Here is a 20,448-nt window from a genome sequence, read left to right on the forward strand (position 1 = left end):
ACATCAGACAGAAGGGGTTTGACTTATCGTTCATTTCAGCTACAGTAGTGGGGAAAAAAAAAACTCATGAATAAAGGAAATTCTTATTCACCAATCCACAAAGCATGACAGGACACGAAAAGTGGATTTTAAGGATTTTTTTGTTAATAAAATATGTCAATCTTGGGGCTCTAGCTTACATTTTATAGATGTGACTGGCACATACCCAGAAAAACAAATCTGAGGGAGAAAGCCCTGAAGCCGGAACTCTATTTCAGACACTTCGGAGTGATTTACATTTTAATGGAGTTGGCCAACGGTAAGTACCTCAGCTCCAAAAAACTCCCATTTCTCCTCAAATTAGCATAATTTCCATTAGCCTTTAAGTAGGAAGGACAAAACTATCCGTTATAAAATAACTTGCAACAGGAAAATGAAAGATCTCATTCAGCTTTTACTGACAATCTTTGAACGGAAATTTTCCGCCTTGCTAATCTCTTTGCTAGTTCTATAGCTAGTCATCAAGTGAATAACTTTAGAATTAGCATTCACCTGTTTCTAAAATCATTTAACAGCTTTAAAACAGCAAGTACCATTATTTATTTAAATCTCGGCAAGATTCCTACGCAGCTCAACAGAACGGGGGCATTGCGTTCCTCGTCTTATGTAATTTGCGAGGCGACTAGCCAATCAGAACAGAGCTCATTTACATATAACGCTCTTAAAGACACAGTAAGCAAAAAGCAGCCTGTTGAATTCTGAGGTAAACAAGTGAGGCTGGAAGACAGCCACGTAACACTGAATCACGGCTGTTTTTTTGGACATGAATATTATTAAAGGATCTCTGGAAAGAAGATAAAATACAAACATTATACAGGATGCTGGATATTTAAACTAAATTCAAACAGATCAGACATGCCCAGCATGTAAACCCAACACCAAGAGCAGTTAGAAGGATTCTGCGTTCAATCAAAGATAAAAATGAAACAAAATTTAAAAAGTCAAACCCAGTTAGTAGATTCTCTAAAATTAGACTAATGATGGTTCATTAATGACATAAAATTCCTTTCTTAGAAATATCCAGATGAGCAAACTAACAGTTATGTTATAATTCTTAACCATTAGTGATTAGTTTATGGCGAGAAAATAAGAAGTGGTTGTGTTTTGCTTCACAGCGGAGCTTCATGTTACGAAAAGGGGTTCCAAATGACCCTGATTGTTCATTTCCTTGGACCCCAAGTCTTGAACACGCTACACGTTGTTTTTTTTTAATTCTATATTTATAATCGAGGAACTACTGTAACATGTGAACGTTTTATTTTGTCAGTATGTGACTAAAAACCAAAGGAACATTCTCTGCACTGACCAGTCAGTTGTGTTGTTATCGTAAAACAATCCATGCCGGGGTGCTGTGTTACGGCCCGACGTGAAACACAGCAGTCTGGTGTATACTTTCGTCATGCAGAAGCAGCAGCAACACGAGCAGCATTGTTCGCACACTCACTGCGTATCTTATGTACATCCAGAATATTTAAAAGTGTCATCCACTAGACGGCACGTCAGAACCAAAAAAATCCCTGTCTGTCACGTTTCCAAGTCAAACTGTTAAACACACTGACGAGTTCGGCCATCTTTAAAACCTGCCGCTGTTGTCGTGATTGTCGTCATGAGCTGCATCTCAAATCAAACACTCTGACCTTACATTCAAAAGTATTTACTAATCTACAAAATCCAGAAGGCTGGTACGCAAAACAGAGCTTTCGGTAGGTTTACAGGCGAAATGAGAGGTTTTTAAAATTCAAACAGTAACTCTAATAGGAAACCTGGCTACTATTAGTGCTCAATAATAGTCTGGAAATGTATACAAGTATCAGACATAACGATAGCTTGTTTAGCGGAAAGTAGATCTGTCCATTTTTACTTTTAAACTACACAAGGGCAGCGTGTCAGGATAGTGAAAAACACTCAAACATCACGTGCACTATTCATTTAAACGCGGTTTGTCTGAATGTATCTCGCAGTAACAGTTCAAAGTATCAGAAGACACAATCCAAATTCGATATTTCTAATATTAATCTGTAAAATAAATGAATGAAACAAAAAAGGAGATTGTGAGCTTCTCTCTTGAGCCCATTTGTAAATCAAGTGACCCCTTTCTTGGGGTCATGACCCCTAGTTTGGGAATCCCAGAGTTGTGACTTTTGACTTTTGAAAATGTGCGTCAGTGATTTTTTGTTTAATCTCAATCCCACACCCACAGTTATTATTTGTAATTCGTACCTACCTGCAATATTTTCTAACAATCTCTGTTGGTTGTATTTCCCAAAATATAAAGAAGTAATTTGAACCTGTTGTTCTCAAACTGGGAACTGCCAGCAGTCTGTTAATCACAGTCTGTGATTTTTATTTTCATTCTTTAATTCGTTACCGTGACGTGATGGAAATCACAATAGAAGTGATTATATTTGTTAATGAGTTCTTACAGTTTTACGTTTGTTTGACTGGCCATTTGAATTAATGTCTTTAGTTCAAATTTCACTAACTCAGAAACAAGGACTATAAATAATGTCACTTTGGACTTCATGTGTTCTGGGGGTGTAAAGTTCAAGAATAAAAAGTCCTACAACCTCAATAAAAATCCTGAATATTATTCTCTGTATTTAAATACTGATACTAGTATATGAATAATTGAAGAGGAATATGTTTCTAAAATAAATCTGTACTGAGGAGGTCCCTGGCTGCGAGAAGTCTGAGAATCTCTGATTTAAACCATCAGGATAATTCTCACCCTGTGTATTTATCACATCATTCCATCACTAATAACGTAAAACTTACCGTGTCTGTTGAGTCTGTGTTGGAAACGGGAACGCTTGCAGGCAGAGCTGGCCATTTTGCTCGCAAGCCGAATGCTATCACACTACAGCACTACTGAAGCTCTGAGGGTTAGTACAGCGTCCGTGGAGGAAGAAATTACACAGAATTAATGAATTAAACGTGCAGGAAAACACACAGACAGTCAATTAGAGTGGATCATCAGTGTCAGAAAAAAAAAGGTACTAACACAGGTACGGTGTCATTCAGTGTAAATGCACCTTTCAACTTCTCTGACATGCTTTAAATGAATTTTCAAAGTGTGCTACATTTGCTTTCCCAGGTGAAAGATAAACAACAGAGGTCCAAAGCCCCAGCCCCGAGGGTCTCACACACACTAGTGACGCGCCTTTACGGGCTGAAATGTACAGTTTAGTACCTTTATTTCTCTTCAGCTGAACAATGAAATGTGATTAAAGGTTTATTACTCCTAATTCATGCAGTTTATCACATATGTGCATTACGTTCCTGTACTCCACTTCCAAACCGGTTACATTACAGATTAAGTGCAGATTTTAAATTTATTAAACACCATTTATGTCATCCAAGTGAGATTTCTGAAGCAGAACAGTACTTATTATTATTATTATTATTATTATTATTATTATAGACAGAATAACTCATATACTACATCCAGAGGGTCTTAAAACCCACAAACAGTTTTCTTAATAATGTATAATTTTCATTTAGATGACATAAGGGCAGATTTAAAACAATCCAGGTTTATTTTAATTGATGTTCATGAGATGTGGCTGATTTCACTGTATTTCTATATGTATACACAAATAAATATACTTATATATAAATAATATTCATTTAGCTCATGTTAGATGCAAATACCTCCAAAAATTAGACTTATTCATGCCGTGTGTGTGAAATTAAACAGAGAATATTTAGGTTAATGTTGTATTATGGTCTTAAAATAGCCTGCAGTAATAGAAACTCCAGCCTGACCTTTAAGCTCTCACCAGTTTCATACAGGCAGAAATGCAACACACACACACTCAAAACAACCAAATCAAACACAAGAGCCTAAAGATAAAGAAGTTAAGGTGTTAAGTGATATCATGCGTGTGAAAACAGCAAACCTGAACGTTTAGATCTGGCTTTAAACTCCAGCAGCTTCCAGCCGACATCTGCCAAGCTTGCCATGTTTACGGTCTATTAACAATTTACGACACTGTCGTGAACCAGGAAGTGGGCATCCCGTGACGTGAGCGCGTAACCGTTATTTGTTAACTCTATTTGGTATTTTTTTCAGAATTTTTTGACTCAAACAAAAATATTAATCAACAAATAATATCATATTTCAGCTATCACTTTTATATATAGATATATTTCTTTCTGGAAACTCTGACCTGCTCGTGAACTTTACTGTTAAACCTCCTGCCGTATTCCGGTTCGTGTAGTTTCATTCTATACTACAACAAGCAGGATGTGGCTCTCTACATATAGCGCGTTATTAGCGTTAATTTGTTTTCTTTTGGTTCGGCACGGCGCGTTTGGACTTCAGGACGTGACTGGAGATTTATTCGGGTCGGAAAATGTGGGCACAGTGGCCGCGTTTGGAGATTTTAACTCGGATAAACAAACTGATGTTTTCGTCATCAGAGAAGGCGAGTACCTGCTGTCAGTGCTCTCAGCTAAAGCTAACGTCAATTAGCATTTACAGACAAATGTTTACATTTTAGACAATAAATAAATAATATTTAAACACATACACACCTAAATGAGATGTTTATCCTGACAGGGTGTACATCTAATAACTTTATATCGCGTGTTTAATGAATAAACTGAGCTGTCATGATGAAAGGTGGTGTTCCAAATCCTCCTTATAGAAGTGCACTACATAGGGTAATGCCTTATACACCCTATGTAGTGCAGCCTACAAAAAAACACCCCTAAACACTATTTAGTGCACAATAGAGGGCATAGTCTATGACATAAGCGCCCTACACACTATTTAGTGCACTACAGGATACACAAAAGGGACTTAGTTCCCTACTTTTCTCAGTATATAAGTGCACTTAATAGTGTATGAAATAAGAGCCCTATGCACTATCTAGTGCACTACATATATACAAAAGAGGCTAAGGATTCAGTTCCATACTCTAAATACGTAAAAAAGTGCACTGCATAGTGTAATATACATAGTATAATTCCTCCTACACACTATTTAGTTAACTTTATATTAAATAGAGACCCATTAGAGTAAGTGCACTAGATAAAGAAGTGTACTAGAGTTCTGTGCAAAAGTCTTAGGCACGTGGAAAGAAACGCTGTAGAGCAAAGACGCCTTCAAAAATAATGAAATTAAATGTTTCTATATTTTAAAAAAATCCTATAAAGAGCAGTAAACAGTAATAAATGAAACAAAGTCAGTATTTAATGTGATGATCCTTCACTTTAAATAAATAAAGCAGTATCTGAGGTGCAGTGTGTGCAGTTTTATAAGGAAATGAGCTGGAAGTGTTACTGAGCATCTTGCAGAAGCAGCCACAGTTCTTCTGGAGACTTTGACTGTCGACTCGCTTCTTATTTCTGCAGCGAAACCCAGCAGCCTTCATTATCTATCAATCAAATCTTCAATCTACGATCTTCTCAGCACGGTCTCTTAGTTGTTCCCAAAACTCGGTTACGATCCAGGGATGACAGGGACTTTTCAGCGTGTGCTCCAAAACTCTGGAATTCTCTCCCAGTTGACATTAGGGATGCAAATACTTTAGCTGTTTTTAAAACTCTTCTCAAAACATTCTTTTTCAGGAATGCTTTTATTTGATTAGTTTTTTAATTGTATTGTTGTGATTTATTTCTTGTTGAATTTATATTGAGTATATTGTCTTATATTGTTGTGTTTTCCTTTATGTAAGCTTTCATGGAAAGCGTCTTGAGAAAGCAACTTTTAAAGGCGCTATATAAAATAAATGTATTATTATTATTATTATTATTATGTTTTTATCTGAAAAGTGTCTCTTATGGAATCTGCTGCTTTCTTTACTGACATACAAAATTTTTCTGTCATTCATTTTGTCAACGTTTCATTTTGTGCTGGAAAACTAATGTTTGGAGTCTAAAATGTTTTTGTACTGAATCAATAATGTAGAAGTCAGAAAATAAACATCTATAACAAAGTTTGTACTAAAGAAAAAAAAAAAAAAGGTGCCAAGACTTTTGCACAGTACTGTATATGAAGACAGAAGATTGAAGATGTATCCTGTCTTCCCGCTACACGTGTGCTCACTACCTAGGGAACAAAGGTTCCTGATTGTTTTTCATGTCATTTTTATATGTTGTAATTTCACATTAAGGGTAAAAAAAAAAAAAAGAAACTACAACGTATAAAAATGACGTGAAAAACAATCAGGAACATTTTAGGGAAAAATAAATAAACTTAGAATAAGATAGTTGCATAAGTATACACACCCCTAAACTAATACTTTGTTGAAGCACCTTTTGATTTTGTCGTATTACACCGCTGAGAGTCTATCAGCGTGTCACGTCTTGACTTGGAAATATTTTCTCACTCCTTCTTGCAGATTTTTAGTTGTATTCAGGTCAGTTCTTCAGCCAGAACTGGGGCTTTTTATCGAGGCGGAGGGAATCGTGAATAGCTACAAATACCTCGATTTTAGTTCAAAAGCTGGAGATGAAAAGGAATTTCACCTTTCAGCATGACAGTGACCCAAAGCATGCAGCCAAATCAACAAAGGAACGACTTAACCAAAAGAAGACTGGTGTTTTTGAATGGCCGGAGCCCAGACCTGAATCCTGCTAAAGATCTGTGGAGTGACCTGAAGCGGCTGTGTGCAGGAGATGCTCTTACAGTCTGATGGGTCTAGAGGAAAGAATGAGAAAACATCACCAAGTCAAGACACGCTGATAGACTCTCAGCGGTGTAATATCATAAAATCAAAAGGTGCTTCAACACTGTATTAGTTTAGGGGTGTGTATACTTATGCAACTAGCTTATTGTAAGTTTTTTCTTTTTCCTGTTTTTCCCTAAAATGCTTCTGATTGTTTTTCAGTTCATTTTTATATGTTGTAATGTGTATAATTGTAAATATCCACTGTAAGTGTATGAAATAGTGGCTCTCAGTGCATTATATAGTCATAAAGAGGACAAATTTAGGGACTGAAAGCGCCACTGTGTAAAAATACACCACACAGGGTATAAAAATGGCTCCTGTACATAGGGAGTGAAGTGCACTACATAAAGTGTGGATTATCTGTTTATCTGTTTACATGTTTATCTGTTTACATGTTTATCTGTTTACATGTTTATCTGTTTATATGTTTCAGACTCGGAGCTGGTGATTTTCTTGGCTGATGTTAAAATTCCATATTTCAAACCCAAAGTGCATGTAAAGAAAGACGCATTTCCAAGGTAAGACAGTGTGTGTGTGTGTGTGTGTGTGTGTGTGTGTGTGTGTACAGTGTGTGAGTGTGTTACTCTCGGTGTTGCAGTGGTGTCAGTGTGATCAGCAGTGAGTGTGTGAGTGTGTGTGTGAGTGTGTGTGTGTGTGTACAGTGTGTGAGTGTGTTACTCTCGGTGTTGCAGTGGTGTCAGTGTGATCAGCAGTGTGTACAGTGTGTGAGTGTGTGTGTGTGTGTGTACAGTGTGTGAGTGTGTTACTCTCGGTGTTGCAGTGGCGTCAGTGTGATCAGCAGTGTGTACAGTGTGTGTGTGTGTGTACAGTGTGTGAGTGTGTTACTCTCGGTGTTGCAGTGGCGTCAGTGTGATCAGCAGTGTGTGTGTGTGTGTGTGTGTGTGTGTGTGTGTGTGTGTACAGTGTGTGTGTGTACAGTGTGTGAGTGTGTTACTCTCGGTGTTGCAGTGGTGTCAGTGTGATCAGCAGTGTGTACAGTGTGTGAGTGTGTGTGTGTGTGTGTACAGTGTGTGAGTGTGTTACTCTCGGTGTTGCAGTGGCGTCAGTGTGATCAGCAGTGTGTGTGTGTGTGTGTGTGTGTGTGTACAGTGTGTGTGTATACAGTGTGTGAGTGTGTTACTCTCGGTGTTGCAGTGGTGTCAGTGTGATCAGCAGTGTGTGTGTGAGTGTGTGTGTGTGTGTACAGTGTGTGTGTACAGTGTGTGAGTGTGTTACTCTCGGTGTTGCAGTGGTGTCAGTGTGATCAGCAGTGTGTGTGTGTGTGTGTGTGTGTGTACAGTGTGTGTGTATACAGTGTGTGAGTGTGTTACTCTCGGTGTTGCAGTGGTGTCAGTGTGATCAGCAGTGTGTGTGTGAGTGTGTGTGTGTGTGTACAGTGTGTGTGTACAGTGTGTGAGTGTGTTACTCTCGGTGTTGCAGTGGCGTCAGTGTGATCAGCAGTGTGTGTGTGAGTGTGTGTGTGTGTGTACAGTGTGTGTGTACAGTGTGTGAGTGTGTTACTCTCGGTGTTGCAGTGGTGTCAGTGTGATCAGCAGTGTGGTTCCAGCTGATTATGATGGAGATTCTCAGATGGATGTTCTGCTCACTGGCCACGCGACAGGATCAGACCTGCAGCACACCAGCGTCTTCGTCTTCTGGGGGAACAACCAAACTCTGAGTAATAACACACACACACACACACACACACACACACACACACACATGACCACAGTTCACTCGGGCTGGAAAGAATCATCTATCATTCACAAAAGGACAGAGAGGAAAGATGGATGGATGGGAGGAAGAATAGATGGATGGATGGATGGATGTGGATCCATGAGGGGAAATTTGGAAATGAAGCCACTGATGACCCTCATATGATAAGTGGCTGATGGGTAGATGAATGGATGGATAGAGAGGTGAAAGGACAGACAGAGGGAAAAGGCAGTTAGATAGATAGATGGATGGATAGATAGTTGGATAGATAGGTGGATGGATAAGTGGATGGACAAGTAGATGGATGGATAGGTGGATGGATGGATACATGGAGAAGTGAATGGATGAATGATGGATAGACAGACAGATCGTATATCAGAATGAATATCAGGATGAAAATCAGTTAGATAGATAGATAGATACACTATATTGCCAAAAGTATTGGGACACCCCTCCAAATCATTGTATTCAGGTGTTCTAATCACTTCCGTGGCCACAGGTGTATAAAATCAAGCACCTAGGCATGCAAACTGCTTCTACAAACATTAGTGAGAGAATGGGTCGCTCTCAGGAGCTCAGTGAATTCAAGCATGGTACCGTGATAGGTTCCCACCTGTGCAATAAGTCCATTCGTGAAGTTTCCTCACTACTAAATATTCCACAGTCAACTGTTAGTGGTATTATAACAAAGTGGAAGCATTTGGGAACAACAGCAACTCATCTACGAAGTGGTCGGCCATGTAAAATCACAGAGCGGGGTCAGCGCATGCTGAGGCACACAGTGCGCAGAAGTCACCAACTTTCTGCAGAGTCAATAGCTACAGACCTCCAAACTTCACGTGGCCTTCAGATTAGCTCGAGAACAGTGTGTAGAGAGCTTCATGGAATGGGTTTCCATGGTCGAGCGACTGCATCCAAGCCTTACATCACCAAGTGCAGTGCAAAGCGTCAGATGCAGTGGTGTAAAACACGCCGCCACTGGACTCTAGAGCAGTGGAGACGTGTTCTCTGGAGTGACGAATCACGCTTCTCTGTCTGGCAATCCGATGGACGAGTCTGGGTTTGGAGGTTGCCAGGAGAACGGCACTTGCCTGACTGCATTGTGCCGAGTGTAAAGTTTGGTGGAGGGGGGATTATGGTGTGGGGTTGTTTTTCAGGGGTTGGGCTTCACCCCTTAGTTCCAGTGAAAGGAACTCTTAATGCTTCAGCATACCAACACATTTTGGACAACTTCATGCTCCCAATTTTGTGGGAACAGTTTAGGGATGGCCCCTTCCTGTTCCAACATGACTGCGCACCAGTGCACAAAGCAAGGTCCATAAAGACATGGATGAGCGAGTCTGGTGTGGAGGAACTTGACTGGCCTGCACAGAGTCCTGACCTCAACCCCATAGAACACCTTTGGGATGAATTAGAGCGGAGACTGCGAGCCAGGCCTTCTCGTCCAACATCAGTGCCTGACCTCACCAATGCGCTTTTGGAAGAATGGTCAAAAATTCCTACAAACACACTCCTAAACCTTGTGGAAAGCCTTTGCAGAAGAGTTGAAGCTGTTATAGCTGCAAAGGGACAACTCCATATTAAACCCTACGGATTAAGAATGGGATTTCATTAAAGTTCATGTGCATGTAAAGGCAGACGTCCCAAAACTTTTGGCCATATAGTGTAGATAAAAATGATGAATGGATGGATGGATACCTAGAGAAGTGAATGGATGAATGACAGACAGACAGACAGACAGACAGATAGATAGATAGATAGACAGGTGGATGGATGGATGGGTAGATAGAGAAGTAGATGGATGAATATCAGATAGATAGATAGATAGATAGATAGATAAAAAATGGATGGATGGATAGATAGAAAATGAATGGATGAATGACAGACAGACAGACAGACAGATAGATAGACAGGTGGATGGATGGATGGATGGATAGATAGAGAAGTACATAGATGAATATCAGATAGATAGATAGACAGATAGATAGATAAAAAAGTTGGATGGATGGATAGATAGAGAATGAATGGATGAATGACAGACAGACAGATAGATAGATAGACATGTGGATGGATGGATGGATGGATGGATGGATAGATAGATAGAGAAGTGAATGGATGAATGACAGACAGACAGACAGATAGACAGGTGGATGGATGGATGGATAGATAGAGAAGTAGATGGATGAATATCAGATAGATAGATAGATAGATAGATAAAAAAGTTGGATGGATGGATAGACAGAGAAAAAGCTGTGACTCGATTAAGAAACAGATGGATAAATGGATGAATGAACAGATTATATATATATGCAGATAAACGGATAAAGAGAATGCATGGATACTGAAGAGAAAGATACAAATATGGGCAAAGGCATAGATGGATGGATAGATGAAGAAAGAATCACATATATTGATTAAGGGATAGAGGGATGGTGAAAGGGATAGAGGGACAGACTGATAAACTGTGAATAGATATAAGAATAGGGTGACGGATAAATGGATAAAGGCACAGAATCATAAATCTGTAAAAAGAGCAATATACTGTAAGTATGGATAGATACTGGATAAAGGGGTGTAGCAATGGATGGAGGGATAGATAGATAGATAGATAGATAGATAGATAGATAGATAGATAGGTAGAACACACATACATATTGGATAAAGGGGTATGGCAATAGATAAACAGATAGATAGAACACACACACACTGTAAGTATGGATAGATACTGGATAAAGGGGTGTAGCAATGGATGGAGGGATAGATAGATAGATAGATAGATAGGTAGAACACACATACATATTGGATAAAGGGGTATGGCAACAGATAGACAGATAGATAGATAGATAGATAGATAGACAGATAGATAGAACACACACACACACACACACACACATGCACTGTAAGTATGGATAGATATTGGATGAAGGGGTATGGCAATGGATGGAGAGATACAGATAGATAGATAGATAGATAGATAGAACACACACACTGTAAGTATGGATAGATATTGGATAAAGGAGTATGGCAATGGATGGATAGATAGATAGATAGATAGATAGATAGATAGACAGATAGATAGACAGATAGATAGATAGAACACACACACTCACACTAATTCTTGATTATTCTGTGACAGATCAGAGCGCCAGAGTCGACCTGAACAGGACCTTTATGGATCAACCTCTTGTAATGGAGTAAGTGCACACGTGCACACACACGCGCACACACACACACACACACACACACACACAGGTCAGTAGGTGGATTGTTGACTCTATATTGTGTGTGTGAATATGTGTGTATGGTGCTCAGCCATGGATTGGCTTCACATCCAGACTGTATTCCCAAATCACGCCCAGCATTCCTGGTATAAACTCCGGATCCGCTGCCTCTCTCACCAGGATAAAGTGCTTCCTGAATGAGGAAAAAAAAAACACACAATATGGAGAAAAAGTGCCTATCGTCAGTAAAATGCTGCACGCTGTACGCTGTACGCAGTATATTAAAACAAAAAGCTGTTCCGTGTCACGGCTACAAACAGACCTGCGATCACTTGATTAAAATTATTACGAATTATTTCAATTTCTTAATTAATTAATTCTTATTAGAAGAAGTGCTGTGAGATCGGAATGCTCATCAAACACAATGAAATTTTGTGTTAATTTGCATATTCGTATAAAGTTATAAATCCCCTAATGATTTCTGGGCGGCAAAATAATACAATCTGTCTATTGTGTATGTAATTTGTATTAAAATGAAACACGAGTGTAAACTGCGAGAAGATTTTCCATCATTAATGTATTTTATTTTAATAAACTTACACTAATAAATTAATATTTCTAAATGTCTTGTTATATATATATATATATATATATATATGTCCTAAGGGTGTCCTAACTTTTGCATCTGTTCTTCTAGAAAGTTCTGTATTGACTGTAAATAAATGTAAAAAGTGTAGCATAAAACATTCCTGATGTGTTTGTGTTTCTCGGCTGCAGCTTTAACGGCGATATGATTCCGGATATTTTCGGAATGGTGGACGGATCCACAGAGGTCTGCTATCTCCATGGCAGGTAAAGGGAATTTCAGGAGTAACGGTTCACATGTTAACGATTTAACGTTCAGGTCCGACGCTGATTTATTGATTTCGTTCTGCAGGAAGCTGAAGTGTGAGAAAGCTCTCGGGTCAGACGTGCAGATCCGCGTTCCTCACTCCAACGCTTTCATCGATCTGAACAAGGACTTCACGGCTGGTGAGTCATGATTCCCGCGTCTCCGGTCTGGTGGCTGCGTTCTGCTTTGAAAGAGTCGTTTGAAAATACGAGCAGCATAAAGGTCTTCTTTCTAAAGAAGCGTTCGCTAATAACGACCGATGATACCTGAAAGAACGGTGTGGTTCTTCCTCTCGAGTTGGAAACAGTAGAGACACTGCTTGAAATATGAATGTGGCAACATGTAACACTCAAAATGGCGGTTGTATTACAAAAGTCCCGCCCCTCAGTCAAGAACGCCAAACACACTGATACACTGATGCAGAGAAACCAGCAGGCGCAGTAGCTGCTGCAAAGGCAACTGTATTTCCTTATTATTGAAACCAAAGGCAGCATGGTATTTCCACTATTTTATCAGATTTCAAATTTGTTTCTGAAAAGCCAACATTTTTAATATATCGGTCTCTCGAAGTTGAAACAGATAAGAACCTGGACTTGGACAACTGGAAATAACCGCCAAGATGGCCGCAGAGTGGACAAACCTTACTAGAAGGACTTCGGTTGAAAATGAAGGCAGCCATCAACTAATACATTTTCAGCTTGCAATCAGCTTTGTTAGCATTAGCATTCTCCCACTGGAACGAAATTTGAGTATTATGTCCATCTAGGGACTCTGGGGTGCTTGGACCCCTGTAATCGCTTTTTGAAGCTATATACTTATGTTTGTGGTAAATAAGCAGGATTCGTGTGCACAGTAAAACCGGTAGGCTCTTGTATTGAAAAAATTGAGGTGTTTGAAAATGTTTTTTATGGAAGGAGTTGACAAAGAGACCAACTTTTTTCTTCCTGGTGGTTTGAGACCCAGGCGAGTTCTAAGTGCCTATCGGACTGAAATATACGGCAATTTTCAACCCGAGTGCGAAAGGAAAGGCTTTCCATTTTCTTCACCGCTGAATAAATAAATCTCCCGCCCCAGACTGTTTCTGTTGCCTGCTTTAGTCACTCGTCATCAAGATGGAGTGTCTTCACTGCCTTGCTTTCTGGCCAACAGATTTTGAGTCTTGTTTGATCCAAACCCGATGGAATGTGTGTTTTGTTTTGGAGCAGATGGGTGGAGGAGTCATGTAACTCTCTTTCTCTCTCTCTCTCTCTCTCTGTGATATTTGCTCACTGGGCTGTGATGTTTGTACTGCCAGCGTAATTAATAATTAAGCCGGAGAGAGATTTGAGACAGTGTACTTCCAAATAAGTGAATCACACTTCAGTGGCAGAGCAAACTCTCACTCTTGCTGATTTTTCGACAAAACGATGAGGCTGGGGTTCTGTTCTGTCTTTACAGGAACTGGTTCCACAGACGATAATGATTGAGGTTTGGTTTAGTCGAGAATGAAATGTACACAATGGTCACTTTTCCCTAAATTTAGCTGATCAGCGAAGACACGTTTAACGATCCACGTTTACTTTTTCTTTACTCGTGCACTGAAGCTACCGGTTTAGCATTTACACAAACTGCACCCCTAAAGCCATACCACAGCACTGTTGAATTCTGGATTCTGATTGGTCAGGAGGTGTTGATTAATTCTCTGTAACAGCAGCTGTGATAGTAGTGCATCTGCAAATCACAGGTCGTTCTAATACGTCATCGTTTCTGTAGTAACGGCTCATTCACATGAGGATGAGATGAGATGTTTATTTAGCATTTATGGAAGGAGTCTCCAGTGACAGCCAGAGGTAAAGCTGTAACTTTAAGTTTTCCAATATCTTCTGGACAGAGGAGTTTACGCTTTGAGGTTTCTTGGTAAAATAACAAGCTTTATTTTTTGTCTTATGAGTGTTTATAGCTGCTATAACGTAATTAAGAACAGGAACTAACTTGTTTCATGGACGTTCCACTTCATTAATTGTAACGATAAACAGATAAAAAAGTCTGACATGTTGTTCTTTAGTAAATAAAAACTTGTGATCGACGGTAAATTGCTGTGGAATAAGAGGAATAAAACACTTTGCGTTGTGCTGTTATCGGAAAATAATCAGCTTCTGCTTGATAACCGTAACTCCTCTTCATCACACCACCTCATCGCTGATTAGTTTCCTATAACAGCACAACCCAAAGTGTTTTATTCTGTACGTATATAACGAAGAGGGATAAAATCTGGACAAAATGTGAGCATGTAGTCAGCGTTTGTCACTGTTATAAAACCACGAATAATAACTGTGATAAATCTGAAAATTGTATCGTGACAGATTTTATCATGATATCGATATTATATTATCGTATCGCCGAGCTCTACTTATAAATAAAGACACCCAACATGTCTTGGAGTAAAGAGGGCATTGTGTAGATTTTAATTTAGTCTGATCTGGCACTTTAACAGCTTGGATTAAACTCTGAGTCTCCGCTAAGTTATAACGTATAAAAACTATAAGTCTGTCTAATTCCATTCGTATTTAAATTACGTTTTTTTCCCCCACGTAATCTCTTGAGGCCAATCCAAGTTTATACGGCGTTTAAAGCGTTTCTCATTAAACTCATCCGTCCATCAGTCTGACTGTAATAATCGCCCTGCATAGGGGTTAAACTGCGTTAATGAAGCGATCTCAATCTCCTCTCAGTTACAATCCTCTCAGAGTTAAGACGATCTGAGCATGTTGGTAAAAAAAAAAAAAAAAAAATCTTTAATAAGTGACCATGTGTGAGGGAACGAAAGCGCCACTGGTCATCGATTCAGCGGAGGCTAAAGAGGTCATGGTGTCCTTCACGGCGAAGTCGCCTGCCTCGGCTTCGTCTCCACACGTGCCCCCTCGCTCTCAGCACGAGCTTGGCATCCATCGCCGCTCCCGAGCCATCTGCAGGCTGTTCCCGCTGCTCCCGTTGCCATAGAAACGCACCTCTGATTGGCAGCCCTGTGGAAAAGAAGCAGGGGGGAAAAAAAGACAGAAACATTTCCAGCAGCTGGTGGAGAAATCACAACAGCCACCAAGAGGATGGGAAAAAATAATAAATTATTATTATTATTATTTTATAAAATAAACATCCGGCCTTTTTTTTTTTTTTTTTTTTTTTTAAACATCTTTGTACGCTACTTGCCATGTAATTATTGCCATGTAATTATCTACAGAGTGGTGGTTCCGGGGTTGGGTTCTCTGTAAATGAGTGCTTTTGGGAAGATGATTTCGCCGAATTTGAATGCAGAGTATCGTCTGCTATTTTTAGAGATCCTTTGCAACGTTATTCATCTTTTTTTTTTTTTCACAGAGGCTCGACATTATATGATGTATAGCACATGGTTTCAGAGACAGGCTCTGCCTTTGTCTCAAGCTTTTCCTGACAACATTTCTCTACAATTTGCCTTTTTATTGCATTCTGTTGTTTAATCGTCTTTTTCTTTTTTTTTTTTTTTTTTTTAAGATGAAAAGTGTCCTTTAGATGATCCTGAACTCTAAAGATGTTAAAGCTGTGACACTGGCCTCATTTCAAATCACACAATGTGGACTCGAGTGTCAGATTTATTGATCGTGTCACACTAAAGTCCCTAATTTGCTGACTTGGGACTGGACTTGAACTACTTATTCACTGACCTGTAACTCAACTCAGATGGCAAGCAAATAAAAATGAAGAAATGATAGATAGATAGATAGATAGATAGAGATATTATTTTCATGCCCCTAAAATGTGCACAAACACTAGTGCCAGAATTTATTTATGTTTAATTTTTTAAACAAAAGTCTCAGGCCCCGTCCACACACATCAGATGGAGAAATTTTTGTACTTGTAATTTTTTTCTTCATTAATAACACATTTGCAGTTTCATGTAGATTTTTTTTTTGTATTCCAGTGGAACTTGAAGAAATAGGGGTGTAACAATACACTCCGATCACGATTCGATTCGTTTCAATTCACAGTACTGCCTTCATGATTCGATTTAATTTGATTCTTAGAATATTTTGAACAAAATTTGAATTAATAAAAATTATGAAGATAAAAGACTCCTTTTTTCTGAATCATTAACATTGCAAAACAATGTGCATTCTTGTCTATATAAAAGTAAATCAAAAATAGCTTGGAACATAGGATTCATATTGTAAACAAAATGTTCTACAGGTTCACTATATCTTTAAAAAAAAAAAAAAACAATTATAAATTCTCCCAGAAATTTGATTAAATAAGCAAAGTCTCTGACCCAGGGAAAATGATCGACTTAAACATAATGAGGTCTGTAACAGTGCCAAAGTAGAGCTCCAAAGTCGGCTAAAATGCCCGTTTTCCGCAGCTTCTATCTCGGGCACTGTAGATCGCAGCACCACAGGGCTGATCTCATTTGAAAGCTCCTGAAGAGCGGTTATAACATGGTTGTGTAACCGTATAACGTATAATGCGTGTTAGTCATTGTGATCTGGAGCTTTCGGGCCAAGCGAGCTCTCTATAAATTTTAACTCCATGGGGTGTGCAGAATAGAATCTCTGGTGCTCAAGCAGTGCAACTGCATTAGATGCATAATTAATATAATGCTGATTCCCAGGATGTGAAACACACATTCCCACGATGCACATCGCAAATCACGATGCATCATTACACCCCAATTAAGCAGTAGCTCCACCTCATCATCAGTCCACACACACACGACTCCTCCTGTTTGTCATTTTTTGTTTTACGACTTTTGACCGACTGCAACCCTGTCCAGGATTAAAGCAATTATTGAAGATGAATGAATGAACTTTTGATGTTTTTTTTTTTTCATTTCAGCTTCTCTAACACTCAAAATGCAGCTCTTAGGCTAAATATGCACTGCATGGTACAAATGTTCCTCAACATTTCCTTTGCCACGCCTCACCACTTGATGTGCGTGTTTGCCTACAACACAAGACATGAATAAACCTGTCAATAAACGATCTTCTCATTCAAGTTCTCATACTCAGTTCTTAAAAGGCATTCTGAGTAAAAAATTTACAAAGTAGGATGGACTTGTGAAGTTAAAATATTCCCTTTTTTATTTTTTGTCTATTTGGAACAGCAATTTATGACATGCATTCCTAATGTGATATAAAAAAAAAAAAACACTACTCATCTATGAATACAGAAGTGAAATGCTTGAAAAGCTCCAACATGCGGAGAAAGAAAAGGGTTGTGGCAGTTATTGATTTTCTGTCCATGTCGTCCAGATGGAACTATATGTAGGCAGAACAGTAAGAACAGATGCAATCGTGAAAGATTTCTTCTGTCTCATTGGTTGCTGCTACTCAGCTGTCGCTTCTAATTCACGTAAAGTTGAAACCAGCTCAAATTTCTCACTGCTCACTATCACACAATCCCTCGCACATTGTTACACTACTCCCTGTTGGAAATAAACGAGAGCAAAACTTCAGGTGACAATTTCATGTGGACATGTAGCCTTAACGTTACTCTTGAGACGTTTGACGTAACAGTTTATATCACTGGGCTGGCGTGCTCACGTGAGTGTTTTAAAATTGATTTTAGGTCTTCTTTTGGACTGAGACGTTTTTAAAAATGCTGTTCTTGTGGATGGGGATTTTTTTTTTTTTTAAATTAAGGAGTAAAAACTGTGGGCCTCATTTATCAATCTATTAATAAAGTTATGTGTAAATATTTGCACAAACCAAACCGAACTTAAAATCTCTGCCAGATTCACACAAGTTTCAGAAATGCTGGCTTTACTTCGTACTTGAGTGCGTATGTTAATGAATGCCAGTCACCCGTTAAATACCGGGCATGTACGCATTTGCATTTTGCAAAACTCTATAAAAGGCAAAGCTCACAGAGCTGAAATGACGAGTAAAGGGAGTAAAGTAGAAGGGAAAGTTATTTTGACTCGCTTCTATATTATTTTACAGTGTGAAAGCACCTGAAAGGCCAAAATCTGGAGCCAAATTACAGAAAAAGTGAATTAGATATGAATTAACCTGAAAATGAAATGGTTTGATATGAAAACAGGGAATAATATATATATATATATATATATATATATATATATATATATATATATATATATATATATATATATATATATATATATATCTGCTGTAATTTCCCAGCTAATTGTGGACATCGAGCACATCACACAGGAAAACTGCTATTTTTTATTCAAGCAAAGTGTTTCAGTGAGTTTTGGCCAAAAATCTCTCACACTAATGCAAAAGTGATGATGGCACGCAGTACACTAGGGAGCATACGGCACATTGCAGCCTGAGACGTACCAGATCAGTCACTTATCGCTCACTTATTGGTCACTTAGTGCTGGCTCTAATGAAGTGTTGCATTACAGCATTACATTGTCTGTATTTATGGATTTATGTTGCCTTTTATCCTGTGTAATATTTGTGGTTTTCACAATGTTTCATTACATTTGTGTTTAACTGACCGTATATAAAAGTGCAGTAACCTATCATGATTTCTATACTTTAAAGTTAATGTAATTTTACACATGCCCGAGGAGCACGGGTAGGATACAAACTTTTTTTTTTCTGAAATTATGGGATTTTCATGAACACCAAATTTGTTGTGTAAATGCTCATATAAACGCTTTACGAATAATTCTGTTCATTTTGAGCTTGATAAATGAGGCTCATTGGTTTAAAAAAAACAATATCTAAGAAACTGCAAGGTTTTAATTCTGAATCTGAGAGTAGACTGATCACACTGCGTTTGTTTATGGTGCTGATCTTTTATTGGATGCATTGCCACCCTGTATATCCCAGAAATCTGACTTCATACAGAATGTAGACTCTCTCTCTCTCTTATAGCGTCTCTTTATAATCTGCATTAATGCCAGCGAGCCTCTCTCGGATCCTCACCACATTCTTCTGCCTTAATGATATTCAAGGCATTCGTTTAAAAAAAGTGCTTACTGCCAAATAATGATAAACGTCATTACACGCAAATGTGCACAAAAGCCACGGATGCTGCCTTGTGACTGGTTGCCAGGCAACCTTGTATCGCAGTGCCGCGAGCCGCAGCCAATTAGGTGCCGTTTTTAGAGCGAGAGCGACAAGTTAATTGTAGAGCAACGCCAACGAAACAGATTTTCCACATTAGGGGCTTAGTGAAGTGGGAGCTGATCAAATCATTATTTGCTGATTTTTAATTTATGTATTTATTTATTATTTTCTTTCCCTGCGTCTCTGCCGAACGTCACTGAGACTCTGTGCGATGTTTTTACATAATACTGTAAGATAACACAAAATATCAAATTGATTTCTGAGTAATGGCTCTTTTATGGTCTCTCTCTCTCTCTCGTTCGTTCTTTTTCACTTTCTGTCTCTCTATGTGCCTCTGTCTTTCTCTCTCTCTCTCTTTCTGTTTCTCTCTGTTTCTATCTGTCTCTCTCTTTTTCACTTTCTCTGTCTCTTTCTGTTTCTACCTGTCTCTCTTTCACTTTCTCTGTCTCTCTTTGTCTGTCTAGCCCTCTCTTTCCCTTTGTCTAATCTCTCTCTCTCTCTCTCTCTCTCTCTCTCTCTCTCTGTGTGTGTGTGGTCCTCTCTGTCTGTTTCTCTCTCTCTCTCTTTCTTACTTTCTCTTTGTCTCTCTGTTGCTGTCTGTCTATCTCTCTCTTTTTCTCTCTGTGTCTTTTCTTTGCCAAGCTGTAAGCTCATTTACAGACTCTTAAAGGTTTAAAGTCACACCATCAAATAGTCTCATAATCAACTGTCCCGTTCACTAAAGAAACATTTGGGGGGGAAAAAAAACCCAAAACAAAACCTACTGTGGATGTTTCAGAGACACCGATGATGTGCTGATGAAACCACGATGGCGAGGCTGCTCATCTCTGATGATGAATCACAGTTTAGAA

At 38.9% G+C, this 20,448-nt stretch overlaps 2 protein-coding genes across 4 annotated transcripts in view; one reads left to right on the forward strand and one right to left on the reverse strand.

Moving 5' to 3' along the window:
- Positions 1-4,066, reverse strand: part of phkb (phosphorylase kinase, beta) — a 92,126-nt gene extending 88,060 nt beyond the window's left edge. For 2 of the 3 annotated variants that reach the window (XM_053229418.1, XM_053229419.1), the window contains exon 1: positions 3,939-4,053. In XM_053229418.1, coding sequence (XP_053085393.1) covers positions 3,939-4,002 — 64 coding nt within the window. In that variant the 5' untranslated portion in view covers positions 4,003-4,053. Of the gene's footprint in view, positions 1-2,814; positions 2,916-3,938 lie in introns of all 3 variants that reach the window. The other variant, XM_053229420.1, reaches the window with a different exon arrangement.
- Positions 4,067-4,237: 171 nt separating this feature from the next.
- itfg1 (integrin alpha FG-GAP repeat containing 1) overlaps positions 4,238-20,448 on the forward strand; it is a 152,463-nt gene continuing 136,252 nt past the window's right edge. The window contains exons 1-6 of the mRNA XM_053229421.1: positions 4,238-4,466; positions 7,150-7,234; positions 8,252-8,394; positions 11,569-11,626; positions 12,431-12,505; positions 12,591-12,685. Coding sequence (XP_053085396.1) covers positions 4,286-4,466; positions 7,150-7,234; positions 8,252-8,394; positions 11,569-11,626; positions 12,431-12,505; positions 12,591-12,685 — 637 coding nt within the window. The 5' untranslated portion in view covers positions 4,238-4,285. The remainder of the gene's footprint in view (positions 4,467-7,149; positions 7,235-8,251; positions 8,395-11,568; positions 11,627-12,430; positions 12,506-12,590; positions 12,686-20,448) is intronic.

The sequence above is a fragment of the Pangasianodon hypophthalmus genome, chromosome 25 (assembly GCF_027358585.1).
Source record: "Pangasianodon hypophthalmus isolate fPanHyp1 chromosome 25, fPanHyp1.pri, whole genome shotgun sequence".
Classification (NCBI taxonomy): Eukaryota; Metazoa; Chordata; class Actinopteri; order Siluriformes; family Pangasiidae; genus Pangasianodon; species Pangasianodon hypophthalmus.